This window comes from Amblyomma maculatum, chromosome 1, assembly GCF_055883805.1.
Source record: "Amblyomma maculatum isolate TAMU_Amacu chromosome 1, ASM5588380v1, whole genome shotgun sequence".
Taxonomy (NCBI): domain Eukaryota; kingdom Metazoa; phylum Arthropoda; class Arachnida; order Ixodida; family Ixodidae; genus Amblyomma; species Amblyomma maculatum.
Window position 1 is genome coordinate 250,816,017 of NC_139344.1, and position 19,693 is coordinate 250,835,709.

The following is a 19,693-nucleotide window of genomic DNA, read 5'->3' on the forward strand; positions in this document are numbered from 1 at the left end:
TTTTGCCCCGTTTCTGTTGGGAGCCTACGAAGTGATGAAATCTTTGGACGGTAACACTTGAATTTATGTTAAATAATGGTTTTGTTGTTTTGAACATGCTTAACTTGCGCTATTGAGTGCGATACAGTCCGCAATATTTACAAGACGTGTAACCAGGGAGGCCTCAAGCATTTCTTTATAAAGCCACTCAACTGTATCTGCCAAATCCGCTCCATCCCAATCTTATTCTCCTAGTTACTGCCCTTTCGTGGTCCCGATCTGCCGTCACTACCTGTCCTAGGTAGATATATTCACCTACCACTTCTAGTACTTCGCTACCTATTTTAAACTGCTGTTCCTTTCCCAGACTGTTCAACGTTATCATAGTCTTTTGCATATAATTTTTACGCCTACCTTGTAACTTCTCCTGGCCAGATCGTTAATCATTAGTAGCAATTTTTCCCCTGAGTTACTTAACAAGGTAATGTCATTAGTGAAATGCAGATTACTGAGAAATTCTCCATCAACACTGATGCCTAACTGCACTCATTCCATGTCTTTAAATATGTCCTCTAAGCAAGCTGTCAATAGCACTGTGGGAGTTCGTGTCTCCTTGCCTAACATCCCTCTTAGTTGGAATTTTATTACCTTTTTAATGCAGAACTATGATTGCTCAGATGTATCAGATGTATGGCCTAAAAGCCAAGTGGACAATGTCATCACAAATATGGACAAGGTAAAGCAGCAAAGGAGTTCTATACTGTAAACTCAGTTTTCAGGTCAATGATGAAATTAGCAGTAGTGAAAAGCAGTCAGACATTCCGCCATGTGACGAACGATGAGGGTAAGGGGGCATGCGAGGCTAAAGGGCAACTTTCGAACAGTTGCACCAATTGCAATAAAATTTTCAGATATGGCATATCTTCCTCTCATTAAAATATATTTTGTTTTATCATAGAAAAAAAGTTGCAGTTGTCATATCGAGTCATTAAGTATGACAGCTGAGGAAAACTATTATTTCAAAACTAATGAAGGTGTACTAACTGTTTGCACTTAGATAACTTCCCGGTAGATCATTGTGCAGGAAAAGGTAATTTCGGGTTCTTTATGACATTTTTGTAAAAATCTCAGCACTTTACACACGAACATCATTTATTTTGTTATATGCAACATATTTGATACTTTCTTCTTTTTTGGTCCAGAATTTTAGTCCAGGAAGCAGCTCGAAAACAGCCTTTGGTGGCAGTGATTGGAAATTATAGTTTTCCTAATGGTTGTGCTCTTGGAACAAGTGCGAACTGAGAAAAAGGATTTCAGAATATGCAATTCAAATTTATGACTTAAATTATTAAATTACAGTTGCCGGGTGTGTACATTGGGCCATCCTTTTCAGCAAGGCACTCCTCTGAGGCAATTGTCTTGGGATGCCTTTTATTTTATTTTATTTTTTTTTTTCATCTTTTGCAGCTGTTCAGCACCCTTATCTGCGCTCATGAAATGCTATGTGCTTGACATATTGGCTTTCCTTGGTTACTTGTTTTGGTTACTTGGTTAATTTCAGCAGTCCTCCACTCATAGCCTGAGTAGCTTTGGGATGTTTTAAACCCCACAAACCAAACCAAACTTTAATTAGGCAAGCACTGCTGCAATACATATGTAATAACTGCTGCATTTTATGAAACTAATGCACAGGCCAATGATGAAATTTACTATGATAAGATTTTTTATACCCCCCCTTTCTTGGGCTGCCTACTGTGGGTCCTCAAGTCCGGTGCAGTTTCCAGTCACTATCGTCCGAGCGCAGGTGAACGGCGCTGAGCCCCTGTTGCGGCCTTCAAGCAGCATAATAGTCGCTTGAGGCCAGGACGTTTACAGGAGGTAAAATTTACCTCATCAATTGTCGGGGATTATGTGTGGGTCCATATTGAGCAGTAAATATTGTGCACAATGTTGAATGGTGAACATTCATAATGCGTCTCAGCCAGCAGGGCCTGAACATGCGTTCGCCTTTTGCGCAAGAAAATTAAAAAATACATTTGAGGGGATAATCAGTTTGCAATCTATTCAGTTGTACAGAAAATCACGTTTTCCACAAAGACCGCGCTAGAGATGGAATTGATAAAAAGAAAAAAAAAAAAAAAAAAACGGGTCGACGGCTGATGGGCTTGTCGAAACGCTCTAGCCAATACAAACAATTAGGGGAACGCAATAAATGAACTACGTGGTTAAATTATACATTTTTTTGGCTGTCTACAAACTCGTCGCCAGCGATAGTGGGTACGCCACACTGTCCAGCCGAGTACCAGCGCGCCGGAAGCCTTCAAACCAGAAGGCCCGAAAGCCGGCGATGGCGGAAGGGATATATGGTCAGATATGGCAGCGCCCATGCGCTTGCGCTTTAAAAGGGTCTATAAAATTTTCTGCTCATTAACAACATGTGTAAACAGTCAAATGAGGTAAACATGAAGGATACAATACATTATTGAAGTCTTTTTTGCAAAAGGAGATATATAGAAAGAAAACAAAATATTACCTCATATATGAAACTAATAAGGCTAAAAACAACCAGTGCAAACCAAATGCCAAATTTAATTCTATAAGTGTGCATAGGTTAAAAACAAAGCAGACGATGATTGAAATTAAATAATGTGCTGGATGCCAGCCAGCAGCTTGTGGATCTAATCATTTCATTTGCAGTTATATGAGCTTATATAGAACAAAATGAAGTAATTTTGAGGAAAATTTAATAATGCTCTTTTTGTAGTTCTAACTGGCAGTTTACATCAAGCTCCTGATATTGTGATCAGTAACGAGAAAACATAACTGGCTTCTTTTTTTTTTCAGTGCCTTGCCTGCTACTTGTACATGTCCTTTGAAATAATCTCTCATAGAGTAAGGCAAATTTAGAATTTCTGCACACATACCGCGCATACCACTGTAGGTGCCAGTTTTGAAAAACCGTTAATAGTCTTTGGTTGTCACATAATTGGCATGAGGACTAATTCTGCTTTTCCTCTTAGAAAAAAACCTCTACTTCACAACGAAAGATGCAAAAGTTGGGCAATTTCTGAAGCCTCTGAGCTTGGAAGAAGTAAAATAGATACGGCCACCCAATCACGAAGCGTGTTTAACGAACTGCCCCTCTCTCGTGCTGTGCATTGCATGCTGCTGTCTTCATCAACTGCATGATGGGTACAAAACACAGCGCTTCAGCATTGCCCTCTTAAAGTGCTTGCCTGGAACCGTGGAAAACTCTCTGTATCCTGGTTTTTAACGTGGCTCTCAAATATGCTTTCATATGCTACTGTGTTGGTTGGCTGAGACAAACAGTTTCTCAGTTCATTACAACTGTAAGACAAATCGCAAGTATTGCATGTGAGATGAGAGAGATTTCACAGGTAGCACCCGGATGAAAAGAAACACTAGACAAATTTTGACAGGGGTCTCCATCTCAGCTGGAAAAGTGCTTTTCCAGTTGAATTCCTAGCTGAATAGCCGTATTCCAGCTTTACAGAGATGAGATGCCAGCTGGGGTTTGATTGAAAGTATATATTTTGCATGTTTAAAGATGTTATCTATATTTTCCTATTCCATATGGAGATTGAAATACCAGAGGAAAACAGGGCATATCTGAGGAAGCAGGGCTGGCAAGACATCTGCAGTGCTTCAAAATGCAGTCTGAAACTATGGTCCTAGATTCTGCCTGGAAGACTCACTGTTGTTAATTTTACAATCTGGATTTTTGACACATGCTGGGACTAGTTATGTCTCTTAGTTCAGCACAGCTATTACATTTAATTTCAACTGCAGAAAAGCACAAATGATGAATACAATTCTGCAGATTATGATCTTAAAAGCTCCTAATATAAAAACCATAAACATTCTGCCGTGTTTGTCAAATTTGCATATGTTTCCATGGATATTTTTTGCCGCAGTTAGGCAGACCATTTGGACCTATTGGCAAAACCAACTGTTTTTCCTAAATGGTTCCAATTTGCGAGTTGAATTGGACTCAACTGGAATCCATCATGACTCAATTGTAACCAATTGGAGTCAGTAACTTCCCAATTGGTCCAGTTCATTCTCATTGCCAAGTACAATTGTAATCAATCCATTTCTCCTTTCACTGAATTGTAACCAATTGGAATGAAGATTTTCCCCCTGGTTCGAATTGATTCCATTTGATCCCCATTGGTAATGCCAGTTGGAGTCAACTGTTTTTTTCTGACTGGGCTGTTAACTGTCAGTCTATAACTGCTTTGTGGACTTGGACGAGCAAGACCCATCACAAGCAGACTGCCACTTCTAGCTTCTGGCCATAGCATTTTGTTGATGGTGATGGTAGCCCACCCTTTATAGTGAGTAAAAGATTGTGACACTACGTGTCCAGCTTGCAGCGAGGAGGGCTCGTTTAACACAAATTCCTGTTCAGTTGACATATGGTGGCATGAGTGCTAAAAAAACACTTTGACATGAATTTAGAAGGAAAAATGTCTGCTAAGGGATTAAGAGTAGGCCAGTAAATAGCAGAACGACTGAAATGTCAGAAATGCCATGGAAGAAAACAAGGCTGGAAGATATGGGAATAGGAAAATTGACTGAGATAAAGAATGGCTGGTGCAAATTAGAATATTAATAGAAGTTTTTTGTTATCAGCATTGACATAGAATTTGTATGGACTATGACAGCGTGTGTAAGTGTTAGTGGCGGAAACCCAAATAGCGAGTCAGCCATTGTGCCGCCTGTGGGAAAATCAGCAATGTGAATGCAAAACGTGGACCTACTTCCCTTTTTTTTTGCTCTGACATATTAGTGCTGTTTTGCAGTTTCACAAAGCTCATGCAGAGCATATCCTGTCTTCAATTATTCAAGCAGCAGGCTTTTTCGTCTCCTGGAAGCAATTGCTTATCTATAAAACGGTAATACATACACATGCTGTGCCTTGGGGCTGCCAGGGGTCAGAAAGTCACATTTTTCTTGTGGTTTCTGCATCAGATGCCTGAACAGTGCTGGTGGGTGCTCATGCAGTCACAGCATTCTGTCGACTCTTTGCTCCATGACTCGTTTCCAGGGCTCATACAGAAAACGTCACCTGAAATAGAAGAATTCAAAGGGGCAATAATGAAGGAGGGCAAGAAATCTGTTTTAGATCACATAGATTAGGAATTGTTTTACTCTCGTTTAGGCTACAGTTGCATGGCTACCATGTCTTCATCATCTGCTACTTATTCCTTGCGTTTTTCAGCAGAAGCTAGCTCGTACAAGGAATGCTGAGTCATTCCTAACCTCCGCATATCCTTGCAGAGGCTATCTGCCTGATCCCACACGAATTTGAGCACATTTTGGCAGTTTTCTGTCTTTAACGGACAAATTCTCCCTACTACCAGGAATCTGGTTGACTTTTATGCCAGCATGCGTGCAACTGATTTTAGCGTAGGTGCTTAATGCATGCTGCATACCAGAAGATTTGTTTTGAGCATTTTAGGCGACTGTGAATGAATGAATGAATAAATTAAATTTATTTCCACCACATAACATTGAGTGTGTTTAAATTGCGAAGAGAAAGTTGTCTAAGGGTCAGCTCCATAAAAGCCAGACACCCCTTGTTATTCATGCAGCTATGGCAAAACAGCTCAGAAACAGCTAAAAAAAAAAGAGATGTATATATATGTTGAACAGCAGCAATTGGCACAAAATATAGCCATTGTTTTAAGTAGCAGTGCCAAACTTCAAAAAATGACGTAAAGCTGGTTAAATAACAGAAAACAAGACTACACAAAAATATCGGCAGTGCACACTCGGCACATACTAAAGAAGCCCAAACAAAAACAGCACTAGTATCACTTCACCCACTGTCGCCATATCAGTTGTCTTGCAGCACAGCATGCGCTTTGCTCTGTGAAGATCACTGGAGCCCTCTCTCAGCCACATGCCATAATCCACACGTTCAGGCAGCCAGGCTTAAATTTGAACTTTTACCTGGCATGCTGTTCAAATTGGAATCACCCAGTACAAATCCGAAATGGTGCTGCAACATTGACTGCACTCAGTGAGTTCAGGGCCACTGTCGTAGACAGGTAGATAGATGATTGTTGGAAAAGTCTTCTTTGCTTGGAATTGCTTTGTCCTTAAATTTCTCTAACCTAGCTGTGGAACTTGACAGTTTAAATATTTAGAGTTTTGCACTTTTTAAAAAAAGAAATTATTTTCAGCGCTACCCCATGGCCCTCTCTATCAACTATGGAACTGTGGAACTATCAGGCTTTGTGAGCAAAAAATGATGAGTGTGACCCTAGCTTGCAGTATTAGCAGGTGACAATGCCAGGCACTAATTGATTGGTGGGTTTTTGATGACATACGAGACCACATAAATGGCCAGAGCTTACGACTGCGGTTTAATCCGTGTGATCATGGTTCGATTCCTGGTGCAGCAAGTTTTTTTTTTTATTATTTACATTCATTATTTTATTTACCTGAAAGTCTTTTTAGCCTGCATCCGCATTTTCCCCACAACGATGGGCGCTGACCACATTCTACAATGCACATAATCTGCAACTCCTGCAACTCCTACTACTCCTACCACTCCCACAACTCCCATGTCCAATAACACGATATGAATAGGTCCTATATATTAATTTTTTTCAATAGGGTAGTGATAGAAAATAGATAATGGTCGCCTGCCTTTGAGTGAAAGCTGCAAGAAAATTACTATTTTGTATAATTTTTACATGCTGTACTGCATGTCAACATTCAGGAATATCAAACCAGAACTGCTCCGAAATTTCAAGTCCCTCCATGGTCTCCTTCTCAGGTCGATAAAGCCTCCTAATATGCTATGGCGTCCATGTAGGGATGGCTTCACTATGCGACCACGCAAATAACGCGCAACTCGATCATTGGGAGGTGGAAACACGCGGCAGGAAACGAGGGGAACCCACGCGGCACGCTTGTGTCAGAACGGAGAAAATGAATAAAATCGATGCGCTAATTAGAGCACAACGATGCGCGGAGCTGGGCTTGGCTCGCTGATGCGCTGCCGATAACCGCTACTGCCATAGGCTACTTACTATATGGTCATTCCATGCGAAACGTCCCAGGCCCCAAAACCGTCCATTCCCAATTCTCTTGAAAAAAATTGGGGCAATTGTCGATCGTGTGAATGCAGTTCTGGGAAAATATTTTGGCGAAACATTTTTTTTTTTTTTTTACGTAAGACACTTCCGAAGTTTTCGCAAACACTCAAAGTTGTTGCAGTTAAATATTTTTAAATCAGGTGAAAAGCAGATACAATAACAAATTCTATTTTATATTATTGCATATATGTTGTCCCTTAATATAACATCATTACTGCCTCCATATAAGGCTATTCTGCGTCTCCTTGATTCAATAAAGAAGCGAAAAATTGTGCGTTTTCAGTATTTTTTATCATAAACTTTGTTCTTGTTTCGGTCACAGTAAATTTTTGTTGATGCCAAAAATAAACTTTCTTCAACAGGCACGTTTGGAGGAAATCAGTCCCAAATTTGCCAAAAAGCAACACTTGCTAAATTCATGCGTAAATTAGGCCTAAAGGCCCTCGATATAAAAATGCGCGACATGGCTCATTAAACACACAAACTTCTCAGCTTACAATCCAGAACCTTTTACTCGAGTAAAATTTGTCTGACGCGAAAAAAAAACTTTTGAAGTTCACAGTCAGTTTCACAGCTCGGCACTGCAGAACAGTGCTTTTGCTGCATAAAAAATTTGCGGCACAGCTCAATTTCAGAGGGCTTATAAACTCTCGAACCAAGTTATGTGGGTAAATGATGTTTTCTAAGCGAAAAATGACTGTAAAATCACCATTGCAATGTTTTTACACTGTAATAACATTTTAATAGTTTACAGTTTTGTGAAGAAACCAAACCGTGAACGATGTGAGGTCTTCATCTAGACAGGAGAATAATCAGACTCAAGAGACATTCTACATGGTGCCGATTAATTGTTTCGTGCATAAAACAGCTGAACTTAACACGGGTCATGCAAGAGCCTGATTCTTGCCACTTAGCGCCAACAGCCCATACTTTTCTATGCGAATTAAGCTCACGTTATGCTCCATCAATGCGCACATTATGCACGTTATGATCCACCAATTTTCTGTCACGCAGATCCTCAGTCTAAGCATGCTTGCCATCTTGAAGCAGCTTTCGCAAGTCATCACTCGACAGAGAGAAAAGGCAGCAGGTAAGGCGTCGTTGGCAGCGCTTTAAACCATTTTCAACCTGAAAGGCTCACAGGCAAGACATATCTAGTATAGAAGACAAGAACGCGTCTCGGTACACTGAAAATGGAAGATGAGCGACAGTTTGCAGTACCAGGTCCCCTGCATCGCTTACTTATAAGTATGAAGGCAAGAGACAAGTTGATAGCGATAAATTAGGAGTTAAAACCCCTGCGCAGTTCAACTCAAAGAACATTACTGATTTCCTTCCTCTCGATTGAAATTTTACCATGCGGTCTGAAAAAGACAGGCTGAATTAAAAGGGTCAAAGTGTACAGATGGAGATCACCAGATGATCTGTTTGCCTGGACAAATGTAAAGAGAACTACAGTAATCTTGATGCCCAATGCAGAACTACAATAAAAAAGAACAGAACTGGCTTCCAGATTTGCCTTGACAATCGCAGTGAAAGGAATGCGACAGATCCACGACTTCAGGCCAGTAACGTCTTCAAAACTTCATGTTGCCGTCACGTCAAGCTCAAACGCTAAAGAAACACTAAAGAAAGGAACAGCCATGTATAACAGGTTGTCTTAATCTGAAACGAAAAATTCAAATGTTGAACAGATGAGAGGATAAGAAAACAGGAGAGAAGACGAATGTAGTGACACTTCCTGTTTGTAGGTTGGCCCTTCTATACGTGTCCGTGGGCAAGTTAAAGCCATCATTTCGCTCTGCTGTAAGACAAGAGAAAAAAATGTCCACGTCATTCTTCTGTCTCTGTAAGTCGACCAACTGTCACACAATGGGCCTCACGTTAATGCTTTCTTTGCATTCCCGACCAGACAGAGGCCAAAAATGAATGTCAAACTCTGGAAAGCGCATCGTTGAAGATAAATTTTTTGTTGGCATTAGCTAATTGAGAAAGTTGGCCTGGGAAAGAGTTAAAGTAAGAGTGTGTCCCAAGAAAAGGTGGGAGCCGCACAAGTGTTATCCAGTGCCGAGCAGTGACACTGATTGTGAACTTCAAAAATTTTTTTTCTCGCGTCAGACAAAATTTACTTGAGCAAAAGGTTCTAGATTGTAAGCAGTGAAGTTTGTGCGTTTAATCAGCTATGTCACGCATTTTTATCTCGAGGGCCTATAGGCCTAATTAACGTCTCAAGTTAGCAAAAATGTTGCTTTTTGCAAACTTTGGGACTGATTTTCTCAAACAGTGCTTTTTAAAGGTCCACTGAAACGGCCACCAGGAAGCCACTGATAAACGTGTTCAGTGTGTAGAACAAATCCTTTTGAGCATTAACCCAAAGTATAACTCCTTGGAACAAAGCCAGCGATTTATTATTAATTTTTAAAAACAGCATTTTTTTTTTTAAATTCGCGGGCAGAGAGGACGTCGCTTGGCGGTGTCGCATGGAACTATTTCCTAAAACCGTGACGTCACGGGTGAGTTGACTGGCAAGGCTTGCTAGAAGCGCTAGAAGCTGCCATTCGCTGCGGCCACTGCAGCCATGACGTCACGGGATTACGGACACACTTCGGGTAGCTGCGAAAGTCGTCTGCTCGTGCGCTGCTCGAACTCTGTGCGGGCTGTTGTTACATTGGTTACACAGCTCGTCGCCCCTACCGGTTAGGCGGCCATTGCCCATCAAGTACAACAACCGAAGCGACGCAGTGATCGGCGGAACGAAGCTGCATTTATAAATATCTTATTTATATAACGTGGTTCCAGGAGCACCGGAGTGTCGTCCGACGAGGCGTCAAACGCACGGTCAAGCACCGCACGATGGCAGCACCTCCTCGACCGCCGTAAACACCGCCGCTGTGGCCCCTCCTCCCGCATACCGTACGCGAACGGCACGGCGGATCGTTAGCACCGATGTCCGAAATAAAGCGTGCTAAAATTTGTTGGCGTCTGGAATACTGAGCCGAATATCAAGCATGAAGCCCTCGTGAGGATCGCTGACCAGCAGCAGATTGCTGGTAAAAGCGATAGCCGTGATACAAGCAAGTTTCTGCTCAAGCCAGCTGCCGCTGCTGCATTTCGGCTGATCCGATCTGCTCGTACTAGCTCTGCGATGCATGCGTCGCCAGAGTTAATCCTATAAATATTTTACTATGGCAGGATAGGATTCACAATAATGCAGTTTCATAAGTAGACGATTTACGACAGCGTTGATCAGTTCCACAGCGCCGACCGCCGCGGCTTCGAAGCGAAACAATTTAGGCCTAGCGACGACTAGGGACGGTCATGCTCGGCGCCGTCGTTCGCCGCGCTCGCGCACCCCACCCCCGCGGTAATTGTGTAACGTAACTCAGCCTGCTCGCGGCATCCCGTGCTGCAAGCGTTGCAAACTCGTGTACTTTCATAGCTAAGGCCGCGCATTTTTTTACTTTCTGCAGGCAAGACAAGGCTTCGGTACGCAGTCGCTGCGCTGTCGGCCGTAATCGAAGACGTCGGGCGGCACCATATTCTATACATCGATCTTTAAACCTTTAAACGTGAAACAGTGGGCAAATGAATAACTTAATGAAGCAGACCCGCTCGTACGTTTCGCGCACTCGGGCGCCGACGAGTAGCCTCCGTCAACAGACGCCGCCATAACCTCGGTTAACGACGCAAACCGAGGTCACCAAGCTCGGTTTGCGATAACCGCGGTTAGTGGTGTAAACATGGTTTGGCTAACCACGGGTTCGCGGTTACACTAACCGTCGCTGCGCGATCTGGCGAACTCCTCAGGCGTGTGCGAGCGACGACGAGTTGACGCGAGTATACTGAGTATACTATACGAGTACGCCAGCAAGCGAGCGGGCGAGCGCGTGGCAACCGGAAGTTCGTCGAAGTGACGTATTTCTGGGTGGAGCTTTGAACTTGCTTGTATTCTTTATTTTTTTATGGCTCCCTTCGAGAGGGAAAATTGGAAGGGTCATTTTTAATCGCCGATATCTCTGGTGTTGCAGAAGCTAGATCGAAAATTTTTGCGGGAGAATAATGGGTGGTTCAATATCTATCAGTGTAATGGCGTTGTTTACCCTTCTTGGGGACCCATTTCAAGTGGACCTTGAACGTTTAATTTATTTTTGGCATCAACTCTACCAAAGGGCGAACGCTGTAAAAATTTATTGCGACCGAAACATCAACGAAGTTTATGATATAAAAAACTGAAAACGCACAATTTTTTGCTTCTTTATTGAATGAAGGAGACGCAGAATTGCTTTATATGGAGGCAGTAATGATGTTGCATTAAGGAACAACATATATTGCGATAATATAAAATAAATTTTGTTATTGTATCTGCTTTCTCACCTGATTTAAAAATATTTAACTGCAAACAACATTTGCGTGTTCGCGAAAACTTCGAAGGTCGCTTACGTAAAAACAATGTTTTTTTTTCGCCAAAATATTTTACCAATACTGTATTCACACGATCCACAATTGCCCCAATTTTTTTCAAGAGAATTGGGAATGGTCGGTTTTGGGGCCTGGGACGTTTCGCATGGAATGACCCTATAGCAAACAGAAAACGAAACTATGCATCGACAGGACGCCTGCGAACGCTTGAAGTGCCTGTCAGACATTCTCGGTGCTCGACCTGGTTGACCTCGGGCTGTTTTCGCCGTTGCTCCCGTTGTACGAGTTCCGTTCAGAAAACCTCCATCTTGCAATGCTTGTAAAAGGTGCAGAATGTTTTGATTTTCAACAGCCCGTTTGTACAAGAATCAACACTGACATTTAAAAAATTTTTGACGTAGAAAAACAAACATTGCACGCTTTTACGAACCGCTATAGCCTAGGTCAATAGGCCAACGACCGTATTTCCACTGGGCCGAAAATCGACCCTACTCTGGGTTTGTAGAGGCTAGCCTCGCCCTTATGACGCCGAGACACTGCAAAGAACAGAAATATCGTTAGTGACATCAGAAGGCACACTGAATATTTTTTTTCTATTTAAAAAAGCGCTTGACATCTGTATTAATTTTTGTGTAAACCGGTTGTTGCAAAACATTCGGCAATTTTACAGGTACATTATAATAATAATGAAAATTTTCCCGAGTTGTTCATCACGAACGCTGGGGCAAATACACTCGAGCGCAGATGTTTTCAATTATTGGCCATATCAAAGGCAAAAATTATCTCCTTGAAAATGCTATCCCCTTGAAAGTTCTAGCAAAAAGATAGGAGTGGCGTTCGCGTTTATCGAACTCCTGTTTGTCGGTACATTCGATATATCGAACTGTGGAGCCTTGTCCCGGCAAGGGGAGCTTCTCCTGATGGCGCCTCCACGATTTCTCGCGCGATTTCACCTGCTGGAAGCTCTAACGCTGTAAAACCACTTGACGAGGTGACCGTCAACTCTGTTTGAAAGCGCCCTTCGGTCTAGAATGCTTGTTTTCAAAGCGACACTGCTGTGTCATTCGAAAAGCCGTCGTTCGGTGCACCCTGGTTTGCGGCGGCGCTAACATGGCCTGCTTCGCAACTGAATTAAACGAAGAAATGAACTATGCCCTTACTGCGCAATCAGTAACAAAGACATTTTACAATCAGCGGTGGCCTTTTTTCCAAAGCACCGCCCGCAGTAGCTCCAAAGGCACTTGTGTCACGCGGCGCGATACGCGAGGTGCTGCAGCGCAAGCTCCGATATGTCCGTATAAGTATGTGAAGGTGCTCTAAATGTGTCCCTCACTGGAGCATTTTACTCAACATGCAAAGTGGACACATTATAAGATCCTGACGCAAAGTGAGGAGAGGCACGCGGGTCGCCCATCTGCGGTGTGCTGCCAGTATGAATGAAAATCGTTTATTTACAGTTTTGTACAGGAGGGTGCGGGGCGGTCCTTGAGATTGTAAGGGCTTGCAGCGGTAAGCGCGCCGCTAAACGTGGGTGCACCGTGTATGCCCGCTTCTGGGTAACAGTGGAGCTCGTCTGTTGACAGGTTTAACATGTTTAACTATCAATATATTGAATTATTTCGCAATTCCCTTCGAGTGCTATATATCCGGGATCAACTGTATGGTAAACTGCATGTCTTCCGCTAGATGCCGGAGTACCCAGGTTCGATCCCGAGCGCCGGTGGCTGCGTTTCGATGGAGGCGAGACGAAGAGACGCCCGTGTGACGTGCGATGTCCCCGGGTGGTCAAAATTACTCCGTAGCCCTCCACTACAGCTCCTCTTTCTCTCTTTCCACTTTCACTCTTTCCGCCCTTACCTTACGGCGTGGTTAGGTGTCCACAGAACAAGTGTGACTGCTACTGCCCCTTTCCTCTTGTGAACCAATTATTATTATTATGCTGACAGCGCTCTTCATCGCTTTTCGCATGCGGAGACGGGCCGGATCGGTCGCGCGGTAGGCAGTGCTTGAGGTTGGACTTTGCTCGTCTATCAGTTTCCCAAACTATACACAGCTTTTGGCGCTGAAGCCAACTAAAACGGCTTGCGGCGGACCACCCGCTTCTGCTTACGCTGAAAAGTAAATGCGCCGTCGGGAAGGCCCGCGTCACTTTGGCAGCGGTTTTTGTTTTGTTTTATTTTGTTTTTTAACGGGATGGGTCTGACAACACAGAGTGCTACAACGCCACCTGATGATGATGCTATCCAGTAAAAAAAAGATAGAAGCTATTTGTAATAAATGCTTCAAATAATGTCACAAAAATGTCACATGCAGATCCCCCGAAGTCATGATGTTGACGTGTTAGCTGTGTTTCGAATAATTATTAATTTGAGCTCACTTTTAACCACTTTGCCACCTGCAGCAAGCCTGAACAATCCAAGCCTAGTTGCATTAAATCCGTTTGTTTTGGTGCTCGAGTGCTCGCATGGAGGAAGGAAACAACTGCTCGTGTTTGCTGGTGTTCGGTCGTGTGCTAGAATTTGCTCGTGCTATCGGTGCAACCTGCCCACGTTACGTTACATCATGCCGACAGCATCCTTCACCCTTCACGACAGGCAGCTTTTTTGAGCACCCTATCATGGGATGAATTTGAAGACATGCATTGATTTCAACGGGAGCGCGATATTCCAAAGCCTCGAAGGAACTTACGTGAGCGTGGTACCCTTCAACATCGGCGCCAACAACAACATAGTGTTCAACAGGATTTTTAGATTCTAGAAAGAGGATTTCGGAGAGCTGCAGTTAGCCCTACTAATTCCAAATGAGGTCATCAGTGCGCAGCGTGTCAGGGTCTCCGGCTCCGAGGCACCTTGGCACAGCTCGATTTTTACTTCGGTCATCTACTCTACGATATGACAAGTGGCTTGATCTGCAAGCTCTTCAGCGATTCTCCGAGGTAAGTAGCGCATGGTGTGGTGGCTGTGGTGGCTTGACGGTTACAAGCCAAATTATTGATAGCAGTGCTTTCTGTGTCAAATAAATATGCCCGCCGAAACATGTAAAGCAAAGCTGACTGGCTGTGGCGTTTCAGTAGTCATCTTTGAATGCGAATTAGCGCTAATCCTGAGGTTCAGAGCTTATAAAAACAGTCTAACACTTGTGCGGCCGCTTATAGCGCTTTCAAATTAAACAAAAAAAAAAAAAAAAGGCCGGAGCGGATTTAAAGCGATAAATTCCTTGTGAGAAGCGGGGCGGGATGTCGTATCATCCCGCGTGCACACTGCTACGCACTCTCGCGCTACTCATTGCACATCATCCCCATCAGCTTCCATGTGTGCATAAACGCTACCAAGCCTTCTACTCGATATAACTACGTCAAAACCCTACCATTTTGTAGTCAAAAGGCACCAGCGCTCATGCTCCTAGGGATGATGGCATGGGACCGATGCTCTCTGGCGCGTAACGACGTTGTGTCGTTTCTAGCAGGCGAGCAGTTTTGGCAACTGTAAAACATAATATACATTAACGATTGCAGTTGACTCGTGCCCAGTCACCGAACGTCTGCTGTAATCATTGATTTTTTTTTTCTTTTTTTTTTTTTTTTTTACGTCAATTAACTTAGGCACACTTGTGCAAAGGCATATATATATATATACCCCTGCTCTCCAACTCGGTTGTAGAGCTTTGGGAAGGTGCTCTCTTGTCGACATCGAATTTAGTGAAACTGTTTAACGTCCCGAATGCAACCAGTGCTATGCTGCTTTTCGAACTTGCCTACTAGCACAGCATAAGGTCATCAACATAAACACTAGCGCACTTACAAGTCAATATTTTTTTTTTATTAAATTAGGGAAGTCCACGGAAACACAAACTGAGAAATACGCAAAAGGTTGTTATCAGCACAAGTTATTTTTTAATTTGCTTCATGTATTAGAAATACTCAACACAGAAATTTCATAAAATTTTATGCAACAATTTAAAAAATGTAAGCAATTTTGGATTTGGCCCTTATCGATATGAAAATCTATATTTGACCCTACTTTGACTGAAGGAAATTTTTTTCAGAGTCGTTTCTAGTCTCTTTGTGAAAATAATACCTGTAAACGATCATACTGTGAATACAGCTGATGAAGAGTTGTAATATTCATTGTCACACAATCAGCAGCACTGATTTGCTCTAAAGTGAGCAAATAAATGCTTAGTGGGCTTCTGCTTCAAGCAAAGATGTGAGGCTATTTTCTGTTGGTAGAAATTAGTTGGAATGTGTTTAATGAAGAGCTATTTTAATTCAGTGCACCATTGTATTGCCGGGGAATGGTAGATGCACATAGGATGCAAAGCGACAAGACAGCGGCAAATATTGTCGTTTCTTGCCAGTTTCGGCTATTTGCTTATGTTGCTAAATGCAGCAAGCCGCTGCCAACAGGCTAAACTGAATGTAGTCTTTTATAAGTTATTTTGCTAGCTTTATGCACAAACTGCTTCGTCTGCTGCAGGCCTATGTTCCCAGTGTTTTTATCTTCTGGCTTCAGATTTTCCTGTGATCTCTTCGTATCCTAGACAGTGATAAGGAAGTAGCTATGGAGAAGCAATAATTGAATTTACACTCGCAGTAGTCCACCCTATCATGCTAAAGCTGAGAAAGAAAGCTGTCAAGAATAAAATAGATTTGGCTCATTTCCATCTGCACATCAGCAGAATCTGGCTCATTTTTGATTTGGCACATGATTTCTGTGAAATTCCTGGTCTTTATTTACATCCTTACTGTATCAAACCGTTTGCAAAAGTGAGATGTATATATGATCTTTCAATTACAAAAAAAAAAAAAAAAAAAATAACCTAGTGTAGGTTTCTGAATTTCGCTTGCTTTGAAAAAAAAAATCAAGTGTCGATGATAGTGTTGAAAAAATCCGGGAGCACTGCGGAATCTACACTGCAGAGATGTGAAAATCTAAGCGTTGCTGGTGCACACGGTGCATCACGTTTGCTCTCATCATTATGAATTAAATGCACCGTCATTATCATTGCTAATGTCATCACTGATAATTCCAACTTCATTGTCATCGCTACTATCATCCTTACAGTAGACAAGGAGAATTTTGATGTGTGTTTCAAGATCCCGAACGTTGCACAGTTGGCTAAAGCGCTCGGATGGGGATGCGAGGGATAGAGGTTCGGCTCCCAGCGGAAACAGGATTTTAATTTTTTTCTGATGGCATCATCATGACGTCATTTGATTGACAGCTATAGTGTGACCAAACAAACGAATGCCGACAGTATGAGCCATTAAAGATTTTCACCTTAAAATTGATGGGCCTGTACGAGGTAACGCTAGTGAACTCTTCCAAAAGCAATGCAATAAGTATTATGCTACGGCACAGTAAAGAAGGTGCACACTGAAAGATTATTTTCTCATGACCACTTTATAGGGGCTCTATAAGCGATCGTCGCTTGCAGCCGCTCCAATTTTTCCTCCTCAGGCGGTGCATGCAAAGGAAGGCCCCCATGCTCAACTGCTGGGGTTTCATCATGGCACAGCAAGGCAAATTTGTCGACCGTCTGTGGTTCAGAAGGAGGACCTCTCTGGGCACAAGTGGAGCCTGTGCAGAAATATCAGGCACTAATGTGTACCAATGCCATAGTCTGCCAGTGGGCCATTTAAAGGCAGACGTCACGATGCAGGTAAGCCTGTTCAGTCATGTCTTCATTGCAGTAACTAGCTGTAATATGTTTTTCATATTCAGGGGAGTGCATTTCCAAATTAAAGCCTAACATCTCTGCTGCGAAAATTCCACAAGTACTTTTATATTTTTTGAGTTGGTTTTTGGGAAAGGGTACTCAATGACCCACCTCATGAAAAACAGCATTTCATCTGTAAAGAAACGTGGCACTTAAGTATGTGATGCAAGATTGTGTTAGCACGTGGCATTTTATAAATTTGTACGAAAAAATTGTATCTAAAAACTTGCAACTGTAATTACATCTCATTATACAAAAAGAAGAGGCACCTGTGTAGACCCGCATTGGTTATATTTTTAATTCTTGCTATCTTTTAGGGATCCTCAAGGAGACGGTGCACTTTGAGAACCTGCAGAAGATCACCATGGGTCATAAATATGTGATCTATAGTGATGCAGCCTACCCCCGATGGCCTCTACTCTACAAGCTGTTTGGAGGTGCCGTACTGCAACCTCATCATGTTGCCTTCAACAAGGCAATTAGCAGTGTTAGGAAAGCTGTAGAGGGGGGTTTGGCAGCGTAGCATGGGATTTTGCTTTTATTGACTATTTCAAGAACCAAACTTTGAGATGGTAACAGGTAGGGCGCATGTATAAAGTTGCGCAATGAACTGCCGAACATCTTTGTACAGCTGTCATGTGTCTATCTACTTTGTCTTGTGTCTGCCTCAGTTGGTCAATACCTTGTGCCTTTTCAGACATAAGTGTCGGCCTACGTCCTGCGGTCAAAAAATTTGGAACATCTTTTTTTTTTTTTAGGCTGCCTTTTTCAGTAAAATATGGACAAGCATGGCAAGCAGTGACCTTCATAGTTGAGGCATTTGTCAACAGTCGCAGAATTCATCTCTGTATTCCTTACAGCAATAATTGCAGCTTGCAGTGGTGCATATCTTGTAAATAGTGTAAGTGCACTAGGAAACTTGGACATCAGAAACAAGTGGACGGGAGGCTTGCAGACTCACAACTGGATTTTACTAAGTAACGATGACATATATAAAGTGCACAAAACCGCATGCTCAACGCTATACTTTTGCTTGCTGTATATATGTCCTCTTTCAGTTAGTAAAATACAGTTGTGAGCCTGTGTACGTCCATGTCCACTTCTGTTTCTGTTGTCCGTGTTTTCTAGAACAGTTACTCCATTTCCAAGATGAGCATCACTGCATGCAACAATGCTACCCAAAGATTTATGCTGTTCATTTGTTGACGCTGTTATGCCGAGATGCAGCTTTATGAATTTTTTTTTATGCGAGATGCAGCAATATTTATCTCGATTGATTGCAGCAGTGCATGACTACTTTCTCGTTGTTCTCGTCTCACAGTGTTCAACATGGCATGGTGCGTGCGTGGTGGCATTTAGGGTGGCGTGTGATAGTGTTCGTGTTCAAATGCAGGGGTTTTTGCCCGAGTGTTGTGTGCAGCGATATGACAGCTTCGGTTTGCCATCTCGCTACTTGGCGAACTGAAAGGACGCGATGACTTTGGTTCGGCATTGTCTCCCATGCTCCTTTGACTGCGTGACCGTCTACCGGTGAACACCCGACAGCTGCGCTCCGGACCAACGGCTCCACTTGTTCCCAACGCTAACTTCGAACTGTTAGTGGCACGAGATGCTTGTGACCGCAAATATGTGCTAGACCACCAGTCTGAACGCTGTACTTGAGTTGTGCTGCGTGGGCCGTCTCTAGTGTTTCACCCGAACGGTTGTGTGTGCATTTGTGTATTGTCTAGATTAAGGAAAGGTGGCATCTGAGTTATAAAAGTGTCTGTATGTGTGAAGTGCCATCTGCTTTGGCAAACCACCACAGCTTGTCTTTGTCAGGCTGTCTGACGGCTTCAGTGAGAACCTGTGCTACCAGATGCAAAAAGTGATGATGCCATTTTATGGTTTTTCACCATGCCGCTAATTCACAGCTCATATATTCATTGATCGCATGTGCTGCTAGAGTCATTATTCAGAGTTTTCTGTACACTACTGAATTAATTGTACTCTCATTGAGCTGTCATGTTGTCATCATGCCCGAGACGCTTTGCATTGTAGCCCCATCCAGCAGTGCAGCCAGAGCTAGAGTTTTACCATAGTTGGCATCAACGAATGCCGCAGATGCCCTCTCCCTCTGTTTCCGCACTCTTTTTTTTTTTTTCATTAACTAAAGTCGCCTTTGAATCTCCTAGATTTTAACCTTGCAAAACTGTGTCTAGTCAGGCCAAAGCTATCACGCATATCTTTCTTTTCTTTTTTTTGCAGCTGTGGGTTTCGTGGACCCTGAAAATCACTTCGTGAGCCCTTATTTGAGAAACACTGACCTATGAATTGCTTTTAGCAATTACCACTATGTGACGGGACATTTTGAATTTCTTTTGGTGAAGTGGTGACCACAGGCCACTAACAATGTTTTCAACGTTGTAGCTGAGGCTCACTTGAGAGAGGTTGTGCACATATTT

The 19,693-nt window shown here is 42.8% G+C and overlaps 1 protein-coding gene and 1 long non-coding RNA gene across 2 annotated transcripts in view; both read left to right on the forward strand.

The window, feature by feature from the left end:
- Window positions 1–19,693, forward strand: part of LOC146206202 (uncharacterized) — a 542,419-nt gene that overhangs the window by 196,606 nt on the left and 326,120 nt on the right. The gene's annotated exons all lie outside the window — the stretch shown is intronic.
- LOC146206207 (uncharacterized) lies at window positions 13,971–19,560 on the forward strand. Its single transcript, XM_084590830.1, has 3 exons — window positions 13,971–14,466; window positions 16,991–17,192; window positions 17,567–19,560. Exons 1-3 carry the CDS (start codon window positions 14,423–14,425, stop codon window positions 17,630–17,632), a joined length of 312 nt encoding a protein of 103 aa, XP_084446956.1. The 5' UTR covers window positions 13,971–14,422; the 3' UTR covers window positions 17,633–19,560.